This window comes from Argiope bruennichi, chromosome 4, assembly GCF_947563725.1.
Source record: "Argiope bruennichi chromosome 4, qqArgBrue1.1, whole genome shotgun sequence".
In the NCBI taxonomy this organism is placed as follows: domain Eukaryota; kingdom Metazoa; phylum Arthropoda; class Arachnida; order Araneae; family Araneidae; genus Argiope; species Argiope bruennichi.
Genome location: NC_079154.1, coordinates 24942761 through 24962498, shown reverse-complemented (window position 1 = coordinate 24962498; position 19738 = coordinate 24942761). Strand labels below are relative to the sequence as shown.

Below are 19738 nucleotides of genomic sequence, written 5' to 3'. Positions count from 1 at the left end.
AAAAAAAGTAGCTATTATTGATCTAAAAGCAATAATAAATAATATTACAGTACAAATTTCAACAAAATAGATATGAAACACATTTTTATTTATTAAGATGTTTTATGAAATGTTAATATCCACATTTTATTATTTTTGTTTCTTAGTATCATATTATTATATATATTCCGCGGTCAAAAGTCTTTTAAAAAAATCCTTTTTTTTTTCTACAAAGAATGTCTGAACAAAATAAAATGGCAACACTTCCCTGCCGCATGTTCTGTATTTAGAATTTGTCTTCTGCTGAGAATATTCTTCTCTTCAAGTTAACTTGGCATTTAATTATTAACGTACATTTAACTATTTCTCGACATGCCTCATATAGAGAACGATATCAAATTAGATTTTAAAGATGTTTTGCTTCGGCCTAAACGAAGTACTCTTAAAAGCCGCAATGATGTAAGTATTTGTTTCATATATCAATATGCTTATTATTAGTTTTTATTTATAATTTACGGCATTCTATCAATTATATTTTTTTCAATACAAAAAATATCATTACTGTTAATTTGCATTCAGATTACTGTCACTATATGACTGTATTAGATGGAAGTATTTGAGTGTCGTGAGTTTAATTTAGCTTTCTCTGTTATGTTTCAAGGTTGTGTCTCATATATCGATAAGATCTATTTTTAAAGTTGTTTACATTAATCTAACGTAAAAATGTATTATTTTTTTGGAAAAAAAATTCTTTAGCAACGCGGAGATATCATTCAATAAACTTCAATTTACTAAGTTATCTGAACATATTTCGTCGAATCTTCAAAAATTTCTGATATCTGATAAATCCATACATTTTTTTTAATATTTTATCCGATAAATCTTTAAAGCCTTTCCTATTTGATATAAAACAATCTTTTCAATATATATTTTGCTGCATAAAATGTTCTAAAATAGCTGCTAATGTTTGTTTTTTTAATTTTCAAATATTTATTACAAATATGCTATTATGACTGGGATTTATTTTGTTACTTGCTTGTTTTTTTTATAAAGTTAATCCGTAAAAGTGGGTTTAAAAATGTTTAACATGAAATTGAAACTTATTCTGTAATTTTATTAGTAATTAAATTTTATATATTAGTTTTAGAAAATTAAAATCAAAAGCAATTAAAATTTGTTTTTAAAAACTTATTATTGCTGTTATGTCATTATTATTTTAGGTAGTGATCACTATAATGAAATAACTTTAATGAAGTTAGTAATACAACACCTTTTTATTAATGCTTTGTTAGCTAAGAGTTATTAATAGGAGAACTCGAACGTGTTCAGGAAAACTAAAAATGTTCTGTGTTAGGTAATACTTAGTCAAAAATGTAGTATAATAATCCTACAAACCTCAAAAATTTTGTTCCTGAACATTTCTACAATGTTGGCTATTAGTTACTCTCTTGTATAAGGAATATTCAAGGAGAAACTGTTTCAATCATCAAAAAATTCAAGCTTATTATTTTGATCAATTTTTTCATTTTAGAACTCCCTGCATTTTCCCATAACACTTTATCTTAAAAACACATTGAGCTGGATAAATGTAATTTGGACTCTAATCCAAATATGTAGATTTTATAAAATTTTGGGGGAAAAAAGAAGAAGGAAGAGCAACAGAAAGCATGTGTACATGTGAACACAATAGCTAAAAAACATAATTAAAATTTAATCTCAGTTTTTAATTTCCAGAATTGTAGAAATATGTCGAAAACAGCTGTTGACAATTTGTTTGGATATTGACATATATATGAATACAATAGCATAAAAATATAGTAAATTGGGTAAAAGAAATTTGTCATGTAATCTTGTAACAGAAATGATAGATATGTATCCAATTCTTTTTTTTTTTTTTTTTCCCAATTGGTTGTAAATGAGGCACCCAAACTACATATTGGTTTTTCTATTGTGAAGTAACCCCTCCCCCCCCCCTGCATATGTTAAAGTCATTGGTGAGGCAGTTCTATTTGTAGACTTTGCTGTTCTCTTATTTTTTGTAATATTTGTAAGGTACCCATATTCTTTTTTATAAGGAGAGGAGAAAACTTAAAGGCATTTTGTCAACGGGTAAAGTGCTCTGATTGGAACATACTTTTTGTTTCTAGTAATTGAATCATAAAATTTTCAGATGTATTTTTAAAGAAGATAAGTAGAATTAATTAAAAAAACACCTTGGTTAAAGTGAAAAAGAAAAGTTGCTAATTTATAATGTATATTAAACTTTTTATTTCATATGTGCCATGAAATATATTTAAAAGAAAAAAATTTCAAGCTTTTCTTGAAAAAATTAGGAATTTCTTTTAACAATAAAGATAAATAATTCATTTATATAATCATAAGTCTCTATTGATTAAATTAATAATAAAATGGAATCTTAGATGAGTATTTTAATAAAATCAAAATAAAAACTTGCTATATTTGGTTATTTGTAATATGGGCTAAATGGCAAAAGTAATTGATTTTTTTTTTTCTTTCTTTCTTTTTCTCTTTCTAGCTTTTACTCTGCTGGGTAACAGCAAAACATAAAATTTTGTGAAGTGTGAATTGAAATCTTTTAAAGAAGAGAAAAATGTGGATTAACATCTTATTATAGTCTTTTACAAATCAAGTCTGTAGTATAGGAAATACTATGAAGTATATTGTTTCATCTAGCAAAGTATAGTTCAGAAAAATATCTAAATGTGTTTAAATGTTTAAAATATATTTCAATAGAGTTTCATTGAAACAACTTTTTTTTTAATGAAATGTTTTCAAATGAGGTTATACATTTAAAATTATAATATATTATATAATACATATAAGTTGCTCATATCTTACTAAGCGTTTCTGAGTTGTTATCATTAGTAGATTTCCTGCGAGGTAGCATCTTGAAATGTTGGCCTGAAGGGGAGATACATGTTGGTCAATTAAAAAAAAATTATAAAATGTTTGAGTTACTGTCATGGTTTTTGCACTGAATTTACTATTTTTGAAGATATGTATGATTACATGTTTATGAAATATTATATTGAGATGTTTAACTGATTTATATATTGCATTTGACAATCTTGACAAAAAAATAATAATGCTTTTATTTACAAGTGAATAAATAAGTAATAATTATTGGAATTTCGTAATTTATTCGAATTTCATTGCTTTTTCAATTTTTTAATGATGTACATATTTAAAAAAGGAATAAAAGTGTATTTTTTAACTTAATTAAAAAAATTAATAATTTTTGAAGTGTGAAACTGGATTGACCATTTATTATTAAGGGCCTTATAATATGCATTGCCTGTTGTTACAAAAATGCTTAAATCTTCCTTTTTTTTTATTAGTCACATCCAAAAAGGATGTAATAAAGAAAAGGATTTTATGTAATTGCATAATATAATTTATTGTTGTCCTTTGATTATATATGTTAATTTTATATATAGTTATTTTATTAATTTTATTGTCACATTTGTAGGTGGATCTTTTTCGCACATTCAAATTTCGCAATTCTGGGCAGCAGTACACTGGAATCCCTATAATATCCTCTAATATGGATACGACTGGTACTTTTGAGATTGCCAAAGTTCTTGCAAAAGTAATTTATTACATTTTAACTTTGTCTCGCTTAACTAGTGATAAAAAACAAAAATTTCGGTGAAATATGCTGTTTTAAAGTAATTTACTTTTGCATTTATTATGTAAATGTTATAAGCCATATAAATTTCTTTTTATATTAAAAAATTAATGAAATTCATTAAAAATTAATAAAATTTATTTGATTGTATTTCTTGATTAATGAAATTTTAAAATCTTTTGAAATTGAAAGAAAAATATTTTGTTAAAATCTAGATCATTAGATACAGTCATGCAATTGTAACCCAAATTCATAAAATATGTTGCAAGATGAACTAATTTTGCTAAATATTGCTGAATAAAAATTTACAACTGTTTTGAGAATTTAATCATAGTAATATATGTAATCTTTTGTGCACCAAAATATTCAAGAAGCCTTCGAATATCATACAATAAAAAATTTTAAAAATGTATAACTTTGTACAATTGAGCATTTTTTTTTTGTCTTCTGTTGCCATTTTTTTATATGTATCTAAATTCTTTTCATATTGATCCTGTTATTTAGTACTATAAAATGTTTTATTTAAAAAAAATATTTGATAAATAAATTGTTATAAAAAATTAAAAGCATTATATTTGAGAATTGTGATACTAAAAATATTTATTTTTCTGAATCTGATAGCAAGTATTATGAGTTCTATATTATTCTAGAAAATTTCTTTCATTGAATTAAACAGAAAAAACTTTGGCATGTTATATTTTTTGTTTTGTTGACAGTGCTCTATTTTTATGTTCTGAATTATTCAGTCAGTAAATATAATGTTCAATTTTACATACACACATGTACTATTTCATTTTTATTACAAATCATTGAATCATATTACAAGTATTGAACTACTATCAAAACATGAAATATAAGATGAAATACTCTATATAAATATAAAATTTTTAAGATTATCCATACTAGTTGTATATGTATATCCATTTTGATTTTAGCATGGTTTGTTCACTTGTATTCATAAGCATTATTCATTGGATGAATGGAAGAAATTTGCAGCTGAGAATCCAACTGCTTTGAAAGTAAGAATTTTCAAAGCTATTTTATTAATTTTCAAATGAAATTTTTTCGTATTCATTTTCTTTAATAATATATTTATCTTTATTTCTGTTAAAGAATGTTGCTGTTAGTATTGGAACAGCTCAAGGTGATTTTGAAGCTTTATGTGCCATAATCAAAGCAGTTCCAGAAATTGAATACATATGTCTTGATGTTGCAAATGGTTATTCTGAGCACTTTGTTGCTCTTGTGAGGCAAGTCAGAGCTGCTTATCCTTCTCATACTATCATGGTAATTATCATGGCTTATTATTTTAAATGAAAAAATTAAGCCTTATACCTGTTATACTGAGAATTTATCTATTATATGAAATTTCAACAATCATATTTATTTAATATCATTTTAAAAGTTATTTAAACTACCATTTTAATACTTATTTAATTTTTTTAAATTATGTTCCTTTTTCAAGTGTTTGAATTTCAGAATAGATACCTAATTAGCCTGAGTTAATTACTGTTTATTACTTTAGATGGCTGTGATTAAATCAGAAGTTTCATATTATGAAGATCTTAAAATTTATTAATTGAATATATAAAATCTGTTAACCAGTTTTGTTGCAAAACTATCTGCTTTAAAATTCATGTTAATATGAGTTAACCTGAGATTTGTTATAGCTAATATTGTTCTAAGATGTCTAAACTCTCTTTCAGCTGAAATGTGAACTGATAAGCTCCTTTTGTATCTTGTGATTATTCTGTTCCTAAGTATAATAAAAAAGAAAACTCTTTAAATAAATCTGAAAAGACAAAATTATTTTAATTAAATTTTCTGTACTTAAAGGACTGTAGAAGAAGTTCTAAAGTTCAAAACATGAAATTTAAGCTACTTAAAACCATATGTTTGAGATTTATTTTTAAAAAATTAACATAGAAGAAAAATTGCCAATAAGTGACACTGTAGAATTTCACAAAAGCCTTATAGATGTTCTGTATATGTTGTACGTTACAACTATTTCCTATTCAAAATAGTTTGTTCTACCTCAGAATGCAGTAATTTTATCCTAATTGCATGAATATGGTGAATAATATCATTTTCAGATGTGTTAAGATTATGGATTGTTCTTGGTAGATATGGTTCTTTTAATAGCCCCTTACCAAAAGTTACAAGGGTTGAGATCAGGCAAATGCGGAGTTCAAAATATAGGAAAATATTGATTGGTTGATTCCAAGCTCTTCAGTGAAAGCACAGCTCATATAGGAAACTAGGGATTTTATAAGAGTAATAACCCATAATTCGTCTCATCACTTTTCAAGCAGTTGAATAAGGCCTATCAAGAGCACAAGAACTGTTGATAGACTAACATGACATATCATCTTCTACTGATGCATTATCCGTGGTCATTTTCTTTATTCTGGTAAAATGTTTACTAATAGAGCTCTATTTTTTACCAATAGAGTATGATGCAACAGGAAATTGAATACAGTGGCTTATGTATTACTTTTCTCGCATTTTTATCAGGCTTATCATTTGCATACATTGTGAATCTGTTTTGTTTAAGCATATCACATTTAATTGGTTTTAAAACAGTACTTATCAGTAAAATATAATCTTTTTTTATATTTTAAGATTGCTATTTGGTTCTACATTTGGTTCTTTTATGGCATTGAGGCACAAAACTGCCAACTTTTAGTCACAGTCCAATGCTTTAATCTTTCAGTCATGCCAGCATCGAACAACACATAATCTGCGGTGTCTGTTGTTCGAATTTCAAGTTATTATAAACCATATAATATGGTGCAGTTTCACCTATTAGCATTTATTTAATGTCTCGTGAGTGTGTGATCTCGAGGATCTATAGCTCAAATTCCATTTCATTGTGTTCATAGAACACCTGCATAGCACTCTAAGTATGAAAAATTTAACTCTAACAAACCTTTATTTTGTAATTCTGTACATAGCATTTAATAAGAATATATAATTAGAGAATTTTAAATAAAAAGTAATTGTTTTCATTTAAAGAATAAAAAAAGTGCACATATTTTTATTTTAAATAATAAAAAAAAAAATCTCACCTTTGTAAAATGTTTCATTCAAATTTTAGTTAATTCCCTTTCTGGCATTTTAAATATCATTATAAAAATTATTTTTAAGTCTAATTATTATAATTATTTTAATTTTATTTTGAAAGTTTAAATTTGATATCCTTACATTTATTTAAATCTTTTTAGGCTGGTAATGTAGTAACGGGTGAAATGGTAGAAGAACTCATTCTTTCTGGAGCAGATGTGATAAAAGTAGGCATTGGACCTGGCTCTGTCTGTACAACACGGAAAAAAACTGGAGTTGGATATCCTCAATTGAGTGCTGTTTTAGAATGTGCCGATGCAGCACATGGATTAGGTGGTCATATTATTTCTGTAAGTTTCCATTTATAATTCTTTTGAAATTGCTGATTGCACTGATTTATGTCTTAAGATGAGGCTATTCAAAAATAATGGCTCGTATTGAGAGAATCATTAATGATAAGTTTTAATTATATTATTAGGCAAATCTATGAAGTTCGATATATCACTTATTACTATTTGCAATTAAAAAAAATAGAAGAAAAATTATAAGTTTTTGTAAGGCTGAATGCTTCTTGTATCTTCTAGAAGTAAAAGACTAGAATGTTCTTTCCCATGAGGAAAGGATCTTCCTCTATTAAGTATTGGAAGAACCTAGCTTTTAGAAGATTCTAGCTTGCTTGTTAAACATGGAATTTTTCCACTAAAAACATTTTATTAAAAAATGAACAATAAAAAAAATTCAGCATTTTTTTTTTAAATAACAAACTAGATAAATGTGTTATTAAACACATTAAAAATAAACCAGATTTTAAATGTAAAGAAAAGAGTATTTAGTTAAACATTAAAATATTGTGTTTTTATTGCCTTGCATTTAATTTTGGAGGAAAAGTATGTAATTTAGTTTAAACCCGATATTTTTTTAAATCGCTAAACAGCACATAACATTCTTTAAATTAAAAACTTGAAACATAAGAATAAAGCTTTCAAACTTTGCCTTTGGTCTTTTGAAAATGAAGATAGGAAAGTTCTTTTTCTTGAAAAAGTCACCCCCCCCCCTTAAATATTGGAAATTAAATTTTCTAAGAATTATTTATAAATTATTTAAATAATATCTGTTTTGTATGACATAGTTTTTCTATAGAAACATTTCATTTTTTTAAAAAGTAATGGAATATTAAATCTGTGAATGTGAATTTTTTAATAGAAACAACTAAAATAAATACAATCCATTTACATAATCTAATATAATTAAATTACCAAACCAGATAAATTTAATTTTGGAAGTGTGAACTTACAATTGAGTTTGGAACAAAAGCATAAAGTGAGAATAAAAAAAAAAGTTTGAAAAAATATTTAAGTTACAGTATTCATTTCAAATTGTTTACTCTGCTTAATTATTATAGTTATGAAAATTATTTCTGTTTAGGCAATAAAGAATAAGGTAATAATTTCTTGTATATTATTATTAATTTCTTTTTAATGTCTATTGCTTCAGTATTAAAGCAGGTTTATTTTAACACATCTGCATTTTTTTCTGCTGGTTTCCACACAATTAGTAATTACATATTTTATTTTACCCTATTTGGTCATTTGCAATTTGTTCACTAATTTCCATCAATGCCAATTTTTGCTTTTTCTCTTGAAAGAGACTGTCTTCATTACATAGTATAACCAAAGCAAGGGACCTTTGATGATATTTATTAATTACTTGCTGCAGGAAACATTTGATGATGTGCCATTTTGATTAGAAAATATTTCTCATAGACTCACTGAGGTAATTGCTAAGCAATCTTATGAATAAGAAATGTGCCATTTTGCAACTATCTGGACACTGTGAAATGTAGTATAAGCACATTAACAAAAATAAATGGTGCTAATATCCAAGTTGTTCAATCAGTGAATGACAATTCCATTAATGACGAAGCATGAGTTGAAACTTTCATAAGTTTTATTTTCACACATATATGGACATTTCTAAGCACACACAAGTACCGCAACACAAAGACGAGAGAGAGAGTACACGTTGCAGCATTGGCATCTCAAATACATCTGGTTTTGGGGAACAGATCTCCACCGGAGGGAATGAAAATTCTACCACAAGTTGTGCATACAACTTATAGAAAGATGAAGAATAACAAAGTTTTTGATCGCCTTGTCCTACTTACTGCTTTTAATTAAAATGACATGAGTATGTTAATGCTAAAAAATGAAGCAACATAACAGATAGGTTGTGATGCTCTAAAATCTGCATATTAGCATCGTTTATTATACATCTTGTAAAATTCCATTATATGCTTTAATACAGTTAATGGTTTGTGACATAATTTCAGAATTCTGTAATAAGGGAAAACTGCAGGCAGTACAATTGCTCAATATTCCTGAGATTTTTAATAATGCTTAAGGTAGCATCAATTGAATAAGAGGGAGGTTCATCATCAGTTGACAATATTAGACAAGAGGAAAACAGCATGATATAGGGCTGTTTTAATAAGTAGACTAAGCCAATACTATTTTTGTTCTTTCCAAGTTACCTGTAATTGCATAAGTTGCATGCTAACCCTATTCACACATTTTATCTTATTAAAACATGGCTAGAATATTGAATCCATCAATCTGAGAACAGAAATGTAAGCATATAAAGGGACAGAGCCAGTTAAAATAGTCTACTTACTTTTAAATGCAATAGCAGTGGAAGAAAAAAAGCTAAAAAAATGTGCATTGCAAAAACTGTAAAGGTCAAGGTTCTATTATACCAAAGCATTTAACGAAATCCGTGATATTTGCTTCGAAATTTTACTTAAATATTTTGCATGCTTGATTTTTTTTATTTTTTTGGATGTATATAATTGTTAATTTACCACTATTTTTTACATTCTCTGTTAGAAGAAAATGATTTTGTATGGATGTAGTTAAAATTTAGTTTAGAATTGTGTTAGTTTTTGCTTCTAAAATAAAATTCACACACACACACACAAAAAAAAAAAAATAATTAAAAGCTATATTTAGACTATATTTTTAAAATCAATAGTAATAAAATAAAACATTAAGCAATTGGGTATTTTGTATGAATAATTAAATGCTTTTCATTTTTACTGAACCAACAAACATGAAAAAGAAAAAATCTTTGCTTTGTCTTAATTATCCTGGATAAAAACTTAAATTTTATAATAATTGATAATAAACTTAATTGTCTTTGTGAGAATTTAACATCAATTAAATTATAGAGTTTAATGCTAGAATTGAGATAGAATTTTATTAAATGGGAGCACCTGGACAAAAAAAAATACAGGACAGAATTTTTTTTACAATTATTTATTTGAATTGCATTGATTTCTAAGCATAAACTAAACAAAACAACAACAATAAAAAAAACCCGAATCATTCAAGAATCCTTTGTTGTAATGCCAGACCATAAATTAGTCGTACATAACTTACAAATTTTAGATGTATGGCCTTGAAAAAAACAAGCATTCCAACATCAGTATTCCAAGTATAGTCTAGAAGTTGACAACTTTATAATTTCTTCCTTCAAATAATTAATATAGCCATGCAACAAGAATGTAAAATCATGCAGAACAAATTGTTTCCAGGTGTTTGAATACTTTGCATTCAAGTACAAAAGAAAATGCAAATTAGATAGCAAATATGCATATGTACATAAATGTGTTGCAAACACAAAATACTGAAGAAAAATACAGAAATTTGAACTTAATATTTTTCTCAATAATTCATGATCAAGCAGCCTTTGTTTGTTAATTATATTTTTATATATGTACAAAATATAATATTTTTATTATGGTTTTTCAAAATTTGGGAGATAACTTTCTCTGTTCAATGAAAGTTCTTTCATATCTGCTCATGTGCGATTCTTTCAGTATAAACATTTTTGGATATTTTATATTTGAAGTTACTTCAGCTAATCTATATCAGTTTACTATTATTAATTAACAATAACAATTCCATTCTATCAATTTTCTAAAAAATGCATGTGGTTCTAAGGAAATTAACTACTTATGTAACTAATTGATTGCTAATAACTAATACTTTTTATATCTTTAAAGGATGGTGGTTGTACTAACCCTGGTGATGTTTGCAAAGCATTTGGTGCTGGAGCTGATTTTGTAATGATTGGTGGCATGTTTGCAGGACATGATCAGTCTGGTGGTGATATTATTGAAAAGAATGGTAGGAAAATGAAATTGTTCTATGGCATGAGTTCTGCCACAGCAATGCAGCGATACCATGGAGGAGTTGCTGAATATAGGTGAGAATTCTTTTCAGTTTTATTTTAAAATGCAGTTTTGCTTCTGAAATCTTTTTATTTTTCTTTAAAAGATGTGTTTGTATTGTAACTTTTGACTCTTTGAAGCTTTCTGTTTTGAGAATGCTATTTCCACTTAACAAAAGTGATTAACAAAATGGTGACACTCATTGCAATTTTCTATGTATTTTCAATTTTAATTGAAATTTTTAGTTTTTTATTTGTTTCTTTCCCTGCTTTCTTTTTCTTTTCTTTTTTTTTTTTTTTTCTTGGACTCAGTTGTTTTTAAGCCTTTTTTTAGACAGTTAATCCACCTAAGTTTTGGTCTTCACCTTTTTTGGGTACTAAATGTTTTAACTAATAAGATCTTTTTGTTGATTCAGTTGTCATTCAATCTTATTTATCATCTTCCCATATACTCCTCTACATTAACAATTTAATAATAATATCTGACTCTTTAAATAATTTGTAAATTTCCAATTTGGCTCTTCTATAATTATTACATTTTATTCCACTAAATATGCTTCTTAAAATTCCTCTTTCAAATATAGCAAAAATCTCTATTTTTCCTCAATCATTGCCTGTGTTTCAGCAGCAAATGTGAGAATAAACACAATCAAAACTTTGTAAATAAATAGCTTGGATTTTCTGCTGATGAAATTAAATTTTTAATAATTCTGTTAGTAGATGTGCCTCTGGTATTACTTCATTCAGGGTGTTTATTTCAGAGCCCAAGTATATGAAGCTATTATCAATTTCAAACCTGTATTCTCCTATTTCAAAATAAGGATCATTAAGACTGGTACATGCCATATATTTGGTTTTATTCCAACTAATAATAAGATGCCTCTCGCTTGCTTAGGCTTCCAAAGAAAAAAAGACCTATTTAAATACTTCTGAGGTCCAAGCTACAATACCAATATCATCAGAAGACAAGTCAATGCATCTCCCTGTCTGGACCCATTTAAAATAATAGGCTCTGAAAAGCTTTTCTGATAATTTAGTTTCACTTAAAGTAGTAATGATCAATTTTTCAGGTACGTTAAACTCTCTCATGGCCTTCAGTCACATTCACGGAAGAGTTAAGGCTTTTGTTGTTTGTGAATTCTTTGCATGCAGAAAAATAAAAATATGTGCAGTGTTGAGAGTTTATGTAAAATTAGCTTTGAACTTTATATAAGAAATAAACCTTTGTAGTTTGCCCTTCATATATATAATAAGCATTCAGAAAAGTAGTGCAACAGGTAATAAAATATATAACAAGTACTTGATTATTTTTTTTAGGTAATTAGAAATGTAGTGATTTTTTTTTTCTGAGATGATGGATATTCTGTTTTAAAATAAACTTTAATTTTTATGCTTTTTTTAGAGAGAAATTCTCTTATTTTCATAAGAATCCTGATATTAAAAGTGGTTAATATCAAGGTTCATTGAATCGTCAATATTATTCATTGCAACTTTATACACTGAAGGAGATTATTTTATGAAAAAAAAATGGTATTTAAAATATAAATTAAAGCAGTTCAATTTAAATATTTTATGTTTGAAAATTGCTTTCTCTTCCACTTTTTTTCATTGTATTAAATCATTGCATTTTTACCTAAGGCAAAAGAAATTGATTGTATTTTGTATACAAAAGGTCACAAATAACCATACCTTACCTTAAAAAATCACAAATCTTATACCAATATACCTTGCAAATCACAAAATGACCATTGCCTATTTTAGCCATGTCTTTCTTATATTTGCCTGTTTCAAACTGTTTTGTGTATTATTTGAAATTGTCGTATAGTAAATTAAGACACAATATGTTACAAGTATGCTAATTGCACTTTATTATTACTATTGTTTTGTGCTTGTATATTAATCAAATACATTTGGATATTACTGTAATTATTTCAAAAATGAACAATTAGAATTGAAATTTCTGAAATTAGAAATTACAAGAAATTATGAAATTTCTTATATTGATTTATAGCCAGTTGTAACAATCACGTTCTCTGAATGATTTAAGAAATCTATGAATATCGGGTGTGTGTATATATATGCTCAATTATAAACCATAATATATAACATTTAGTCTTTCATATAAAAAAATGCATAGATAACTAAATTTCTCTCAAATGTTAACTTACTAATCTTTATAGTCAATAATTTGGTAAAAATTGTTTTTTTATATGCATATATATACTGTATTTTACTCAGCTAAATAGTCTCAAATATAATTAATAACTTAAAAATAATTATTACAGGTGGATAGAATTTAATTTTGACTCGAATAGCTAATAATCTTTGTTAAAAAGAAAAACTTTATTTAAATTATATTTAAATTCATGGAACTATTTTATTATGTATCAACATTTCTGTCAAAATATATATATAACAATGTTAGTAGGCAGTTTAATTAACTTTTTATGTATTGTCATCTTGAGCTGTTATAAATTGCATCAGATTTTGTAATAACCCTGTTTTATTTTCAGTTTGAGATCTTGATTGACGTGTATTTTTAAAAGCCCATCAAATTTATTTTTTCATCTTTTCAGAGCTTCTGAAGGAAAAACTGTTGAAGTACCTTACCGTGGTGATATAGAAAAAACAGTCCTTGATATTTTGGGTGGGTTGCGATCAGCCTGCACTTACACAGGAGCTTCCAAGTTAAAAGAGCTGCCTCGACGCACTACATTTATTCGGGTTACACAGCAGACCAATGAAATATTTTTTGGCAGTGAAGTAAGAGATTAATTGAATGTTTCTATGTAAGATTTAAGAAAACACTCATTGCATCAAGCTTCCAAATTTATATGTATGCCAAGTTTTTAGTAGAGCGCAAACTTCATTTAAAAATTCAGAATATATAGTGTGCCGGATTCTTGTGATATTTATAGATCTGGTATTTTTATTCAGTCCCATATTATTTTGTAAATCATTACTTCATTGTGATGGTGTAACAGTAAATTTTATTTTATTTTCTTTAAAAGGTATCTTTTTAAATCTATTAAATCAATTTTTAATACAGCTTTTAAGTTTATGAATTTAATATAACTTGTCTGTGGATAATACTTGATAAATATGGCGCTTTATTACCTATTTCTATATTCTTATATACTATGCAATATTGTGTTTTGCAATTTGTTTCTTATTCTTCTGTTATATTTCCTTAGTTTTTAATTAGATTCTTTGGTTGATAATAATGTTAAAAGTTAATTTTGACTATAATGTTAAAAGTTATTTCATTTCTAAATCTTTGTCTTAATTTATTTATAACTTCGTCAGTTTAGATGTAAATTTTTTTTACTCCTATAAAATTAAAAAAAAAAAAAATTTGGGTGAAAATTATTGTAGGTCATAATTTAATTTACTTTTTCTTTATTTTACTGTTATGCCTTTGACTCCCCTTCCCACGCACACTTATAATATATTTATAGAAATGTATTTGCTTTAAGATAATTTTAAAACTGTTTTCATCTTTATTGTATTTATTTATTTATGTTTCTCATTTATTTCGCTCAATTCATTTGACCTTCATTTTTAGTATTCTTTTCCCTTTCAATATTATTTATCTATAAAAAAAAGTTACAAATTTCAGTATTTTTTGTTTGTATTATATTTGTTCTTTTCTTTGCTTCTGTTCTGTGCGCTTTGCTTATACATATTGCTAAATCTGAAAGCTTTCTTTTATTGATACTTAATGTCTGAAGTTTACTGAATGTTTGAATAATGTATTTTGAATTTATTTGTGCATTCATTGCAGGGTGGTCAAAGTAAGATTAATATTTTTAAGCAAAAAAATTTGAAATAATTAATTTTAAATTCCTTTTGTTAAAAATATATTATATTTATTAGAAAACTATAAAAAGTTTTTCCTACAAAAAAAAGTTGTGAAAGTAGACTAAAAAAATTCATAGACATGTATGTATCAAGAATTCTAATCTGACTTCACCATTTACCATTTGATTATATACATTTCAACCAAATGATAAAACTATTGCATTTTGATAATCATTCAATATTTTTAAAAATTAGAACATATATAGTAAAATTAAATAGAAAAAAATTCTTGCATGACAAATTGTTGCTAAGTTCAAGCTGCATACAGTTCAATACTATATAATGGACTATTAGGAAAATTCTTTAAAAAAGACTGGTGTTCAAGGCTTTCATTGTCTTTAAAAAAAACTATAAAATCTTAATATTTTAAACTTGAATGTAGATTTGTATAATTAAGTTGTACTAACAATGCAATTAATTTAATATGCTATTTTCTTTTTTAAATTTCATTGCCACTCTGCAATTACTTGATATTAAATATCTTATGCTGTATGTTTCCGAAGTGAACTATAAATAATTTTCTGAAAGTCGTTGAAATTTTTATTTTTGAGCTGGTACCTCTTTTGATCCTATTATCCCCTTTGATTTTATTTGATTGTTTAAAAAATGAAACATAAAGGTATTGCTTCTTAGTGTCTTAAAAAAGTGCAATTTCTATGCCATCTATTTTTATATGTGCTTGTAACTTGCCTTAATTGTGCAATATCTGAAAATATGCGATTTACTAATGTGAGATGTTTAATACAGAAGCTTAGCTTGCTAGCTTTTTAATGCTTTTTCATGTTTAATCATATAAACAATAGTCATTTAGAATTGAATTTTCTTTGCTGTTTTGTGTAGATCTCTAAGCTTTTAATGTTTTTCTTCATTTTCAATTTTATTGTAAACTTTGAAAATTTTGTTCTTTTGAAAGAAACAGTTTATTGTGATGCATCAATTTACTATACATTTTAAAAGGATATCATTGGCATTTGAAGCGATGGTATGGAATCATAAAAAGTTGTTTTTTTTTTCCCCTTTGTAAAAATACAAAGATTTTGTACAAATATTTCTCATTCATAGATTTTTTCCTTGAAATTTATTCTGTTGACTTAACATAATGTTCTTGATTTATTCTACTGACCAATTGCATAATCCTTGTGCTCATATTCGAAGCAGCAACTTTAATTTTTTTAGGAATTTCCTTTCTTCCTTTCAACCCTGCAAACTTATCTATAACACTGATTATGTTAAGACATAATTCCTAAAATTTTAACCAATTTACCTTAACACTTGTAATATTAATATACTGCACTATTCATTTTCTTTGAATGTGTTTTGTTTATATAATAATTATTCTATAATTCACATTTAAATACCTTTTTTAAAAAGGTTTTCTATAAAGAAGGCAAATTTCCAATGTTCTGAACTGCTTTATGAGATACAATTTTTCTATAGATTTAAAAGAATTGCATATAAAAATTTCAGCTTAATCCCTCTGGTAAAAACACTGGATCTACCATGCCTGAAGAAGAATCGAAAAAATAAATCATATTGCAAGTAATTATAAAAATATATCATTTATTATTTTTTTATTTTATTCTAGTCATTTTCTAAAATATGGAAAATAGTTCAGTATATAAATTTCATTATTAAAAATATTTTATATGGCAGAATCGTAGCTCTTGCAATTCCACCTTTTTATTATTAAGCATATTAAAATTTTGACTAACATTATTTATTTTAAATTTAAGGATAAATCATATGAAGGATTGTTATTAGTATTAATTTTTTAGAAATCAATGAAATAGCAACTTTTATAAGATAAAATTACTTTTATTACTAAAGCAGTTTTTTTAAAAAATTTACTTTTATTATTTTGTGGCCATTATTAATGGCTAAAGTGTCTAGTCTGTTACTTTGAAAAGCAAAATTTAAAAAAATCTATGAGAACTTTTATTTATTTTTAGGACTTAATCAATTATTTTTTTCTCTTGTCGAACAATTTTATTAAACTTTTGAGTTATTATTTATACTTTAAAATATTTTCTATGTTTAACTTCATTATTTCATAGCTTATTACAAAGTTCTTATTGATCAATTTTTGTCATAGATCTAATTATAAGAAGAATTTTCTCTCTTTAAATGCGCAAACTAGTTTATGTTGAGTGTTAAAACCAAAGTCTTGAAACTTTTTTCAGAGCAAAAATTGCACATGCTATTTGTTGACAATGTAATACGTATAGAAAAAATACAGTTTAGATGATAAGACATAATTATATAGCTGTCATATTGAATAATCATAGGTTGTAAAACTGATACTTTCTAAAAATACATTTATTCTCGTCCGTTAGGTTATAATTTTTAATCTTTAATAAAAAGGTGTAAGAATTTTTTAGAAAAGCAATTAAATATATTAATTTTAATTTTTAAAAATGGAATAATTCAAGATATTAAAAATTTTTGCATTTGTTTTAAAGATTAGGATTTAGTGTTATGCATGTAGGGCAAATGCAGTTGTATTTTATTCAAATGAAATTTCAAACAAAGTTGTTTTTTGTGATTGATTATATTACCATCAGAGTTTTCAGGAAAGATTTATTTGAGTTTGTGTAGAGGAAGCATGTGATAACTTAGTTTTAGAAATGTCGAACATATTCTACTGATTGTTTCCTTTTTGTAAGTAATGTAATATTTAAATTGCATGCATATTTGTAACGAGAAATTAATTTTTTAAAGGTGCTCCAATTTCCTTAAAGATGAAAATGCATGAAGATATGAAATGCATAGAGAAACATCTAAAATGATATTTGTTTATTCATTATTTGAAAAATTTAATGTTTTCCTTTTATATTTACTTTGAATCTCAGTTGCCATTTTAATTGTTAAAGGATTTTGTTAAAGAAATGGTGCATATATAGAGAAAAATAAGGGTATTGAAATTATAAATCACTGAATTTATAATATTCTGTCAATGAGCTGATATTTTATATATATTTTTTAAAATGATTTATTTTGTGTTTAAAATGCAAGAAAAGTCAAATACTAATGTAGGTATGTATAATTCATGAACTATTTTTATAATTATGTGATGTGTATGTTTGTCCCAGTGATTTTATAAAATTAAAATTTTATTTCTTTGGTTATTTTGATTTGCTATTGAAACATGTCAGATTAACATCTAAAAAATTTTGCTTGTTTCTTAGAAAATGATGATTTTGCATTTTGAAAGAAAAGCGTTCTAGTAAAATATACAACTCTTTTATTGTTATTATTAGTTTACAATTTTATTTAATATGTTGTGGTTTTTTTTTTTTTTTTTTTTTCGTTATTAGTAGAAAATGTTGCCATATACCTGTTTTTCTGTTAGTCACTAAGATTTTCTAGTAAAATCAAAAGTCATGAACAATTTAAGCTGATTTTCAAATCTGCTCTTTATATTTTTAGTTTTGTTTTTAATGTTATTTTACTGAAATTTCTAGATCTGATTTATCTACAATGCACTAATGTAGGGCATTTATGTTATTCTAGTATTATTTTTATAAAGCATTTTTCTTGTCAGATCTGTTTTTATGCATCATAGTGTCTGTCCTTTTTTCTTTTTTTTTAATCAAAAATACCTGCACAAAGTTTTATGTATTTAAGGTTCTGTAAATTCTTAATGAAATTTATGTGTGAAAATAGCAGATTAATAAAGGTAAATTTTTGACTGCTTAAATAGTTGTATGTTTTGGCTGGTTTTGTATAAATTATCTAAAAAACAATTTCAAATTTCTTCAGTGTAATAAAGTTTATAAAATGTGCTTCTGTATTTACTTTTACATGCTTCTAGAGCTTACTTTAGTGTTATAAATTTATGAACCATTATAGTATTACTCATTTTTCTTCAAAGAAGAGAAGTCTAGAGATGATAATACACTTTGCCTAGAATTAAATTGAATTCATTCATTGAAGAACATTAAAAAATTAACAATATATATATATATATATATATATATATATATATATCTTGAAAAACAGAAACTCATTCGTGTAATTAAATTCAATAGATAAATGTCAATCTATTATAATAGAATTTTAAAAATATATTTTGCTAGTTTATATTACATATGTAACTAAATGTAAAGGGTCAACTTTTTTTGGGGGGGGGGGTATGCTTAGGCAGGCTGAATTTTAGTTGCTGAAACAAACTCTTTCAAAAAATAAATGCATTCAATCAATACACGATTTTTTGGCTAATATAAGACGATATTTACAAACTGAAATATATGCATAGCTGAAATTTTGAATTTTCAAGTTGGTGCATAATGTGAATGATTTGTTAAAATTGTGTTTATTGAATGAATCAGCCTGTTATCAATAATTCATATTGGCTTAGTGTTACAATCCATTTTAAGAAATTGCATACATCTTGAATTCTATAATGTTAATTGTGAAATTGATATTTATTATTTTTATGTAAAAACTTCATATTCTAAACATAATATTGGAAAATAGACATTTTATGGTTATGCACTTTATCTTATAATCAAAACATTTTCTTTTTAGATCATAAATTTAATGTCCAGCAGAGTTAAGCAAATTTTTAGAAATTGATTGAAATAGTTAAGTATCTCATAATGTATGTTAGCTTAGAAAAACTACAATTTTACATGCACTTCTGATATGTTATTCTTCCCAATTTTGTCTAATTAAAAATTATAGCAGATAAAAGAATATATAGAGTAATAATAATTTCATATATTTGTATGTTTTTTTAATTTTTTTGAGAATATTTTTTATTTATAAAGTTTGAAAATATAAATGGCTAAGAAAAAATTATGGATATAACATAAAGAAATGTGTTATAACTGTAAAATTTAATTTTTTCGCCATCTATTTATAATTAAGTCGGATTTAGTTTTTGTTCGATTACTAATGATTGTTTATATTGAATATTTTCAGCGAATCTGAATAGTAAGCAAAGTTGCTCATCTCATC

General features: G+C 25.4%; 1 protein-coding gene across 1 annotated transcript; it reads left to right on the top strand.

Annotated features, from left to right (window-relative positions):
• Positions 1-246: 246 nt before the first annotated feature.
• Positions 247-18039, top strand: LOC129966877 (GMP reductase 2-like). Its single transcript, XM_056081481.1, has 9 exons — positions 247-438; positions 3470-3589; positions 4564-4647; positions 4742-4915; positions 6853-7041; positions 10752-10954; positions 13495-13681; positions 16247-16318; positions 17498-18039. The coding sequence occupies exons 1-8, from the start codon at positions 352-354 to the stop codon at positions 16304-16306; spliced, it is 1104 nt and encodes a 367-aa protein (XP_055937456.1). The 5' UTR covers positions 247-351; the 3' UTR covers positions 16307-16318; positions 17498-18039.
• The last annotated feature ends 1699 nt before the right edge of the window (positions 18040-19738 follow it).

Coding starts and splice junctions, on each gene's coding strand:
- LOC129966877 (XM_056081481.1), top strand. CDS start 352: ATGCCTCATATAGAGAACGATATCAAATTAGATTTTAAAGATGTTTTG. Junction 4,916..6,852: donor ATCCTTCTCATACTATCATG/GTAATTATCATG, acceptor AAATCTTTTTAG/GCTGGTAATGTAGTAACGGG. Junction 13,682..16,246: donor AAATATTTTTTGGCAGTGAA/GTAAGAGATTAA, acceptor TAAAAATTTCAG/CTTAATCCCTCTGGTAAAAA.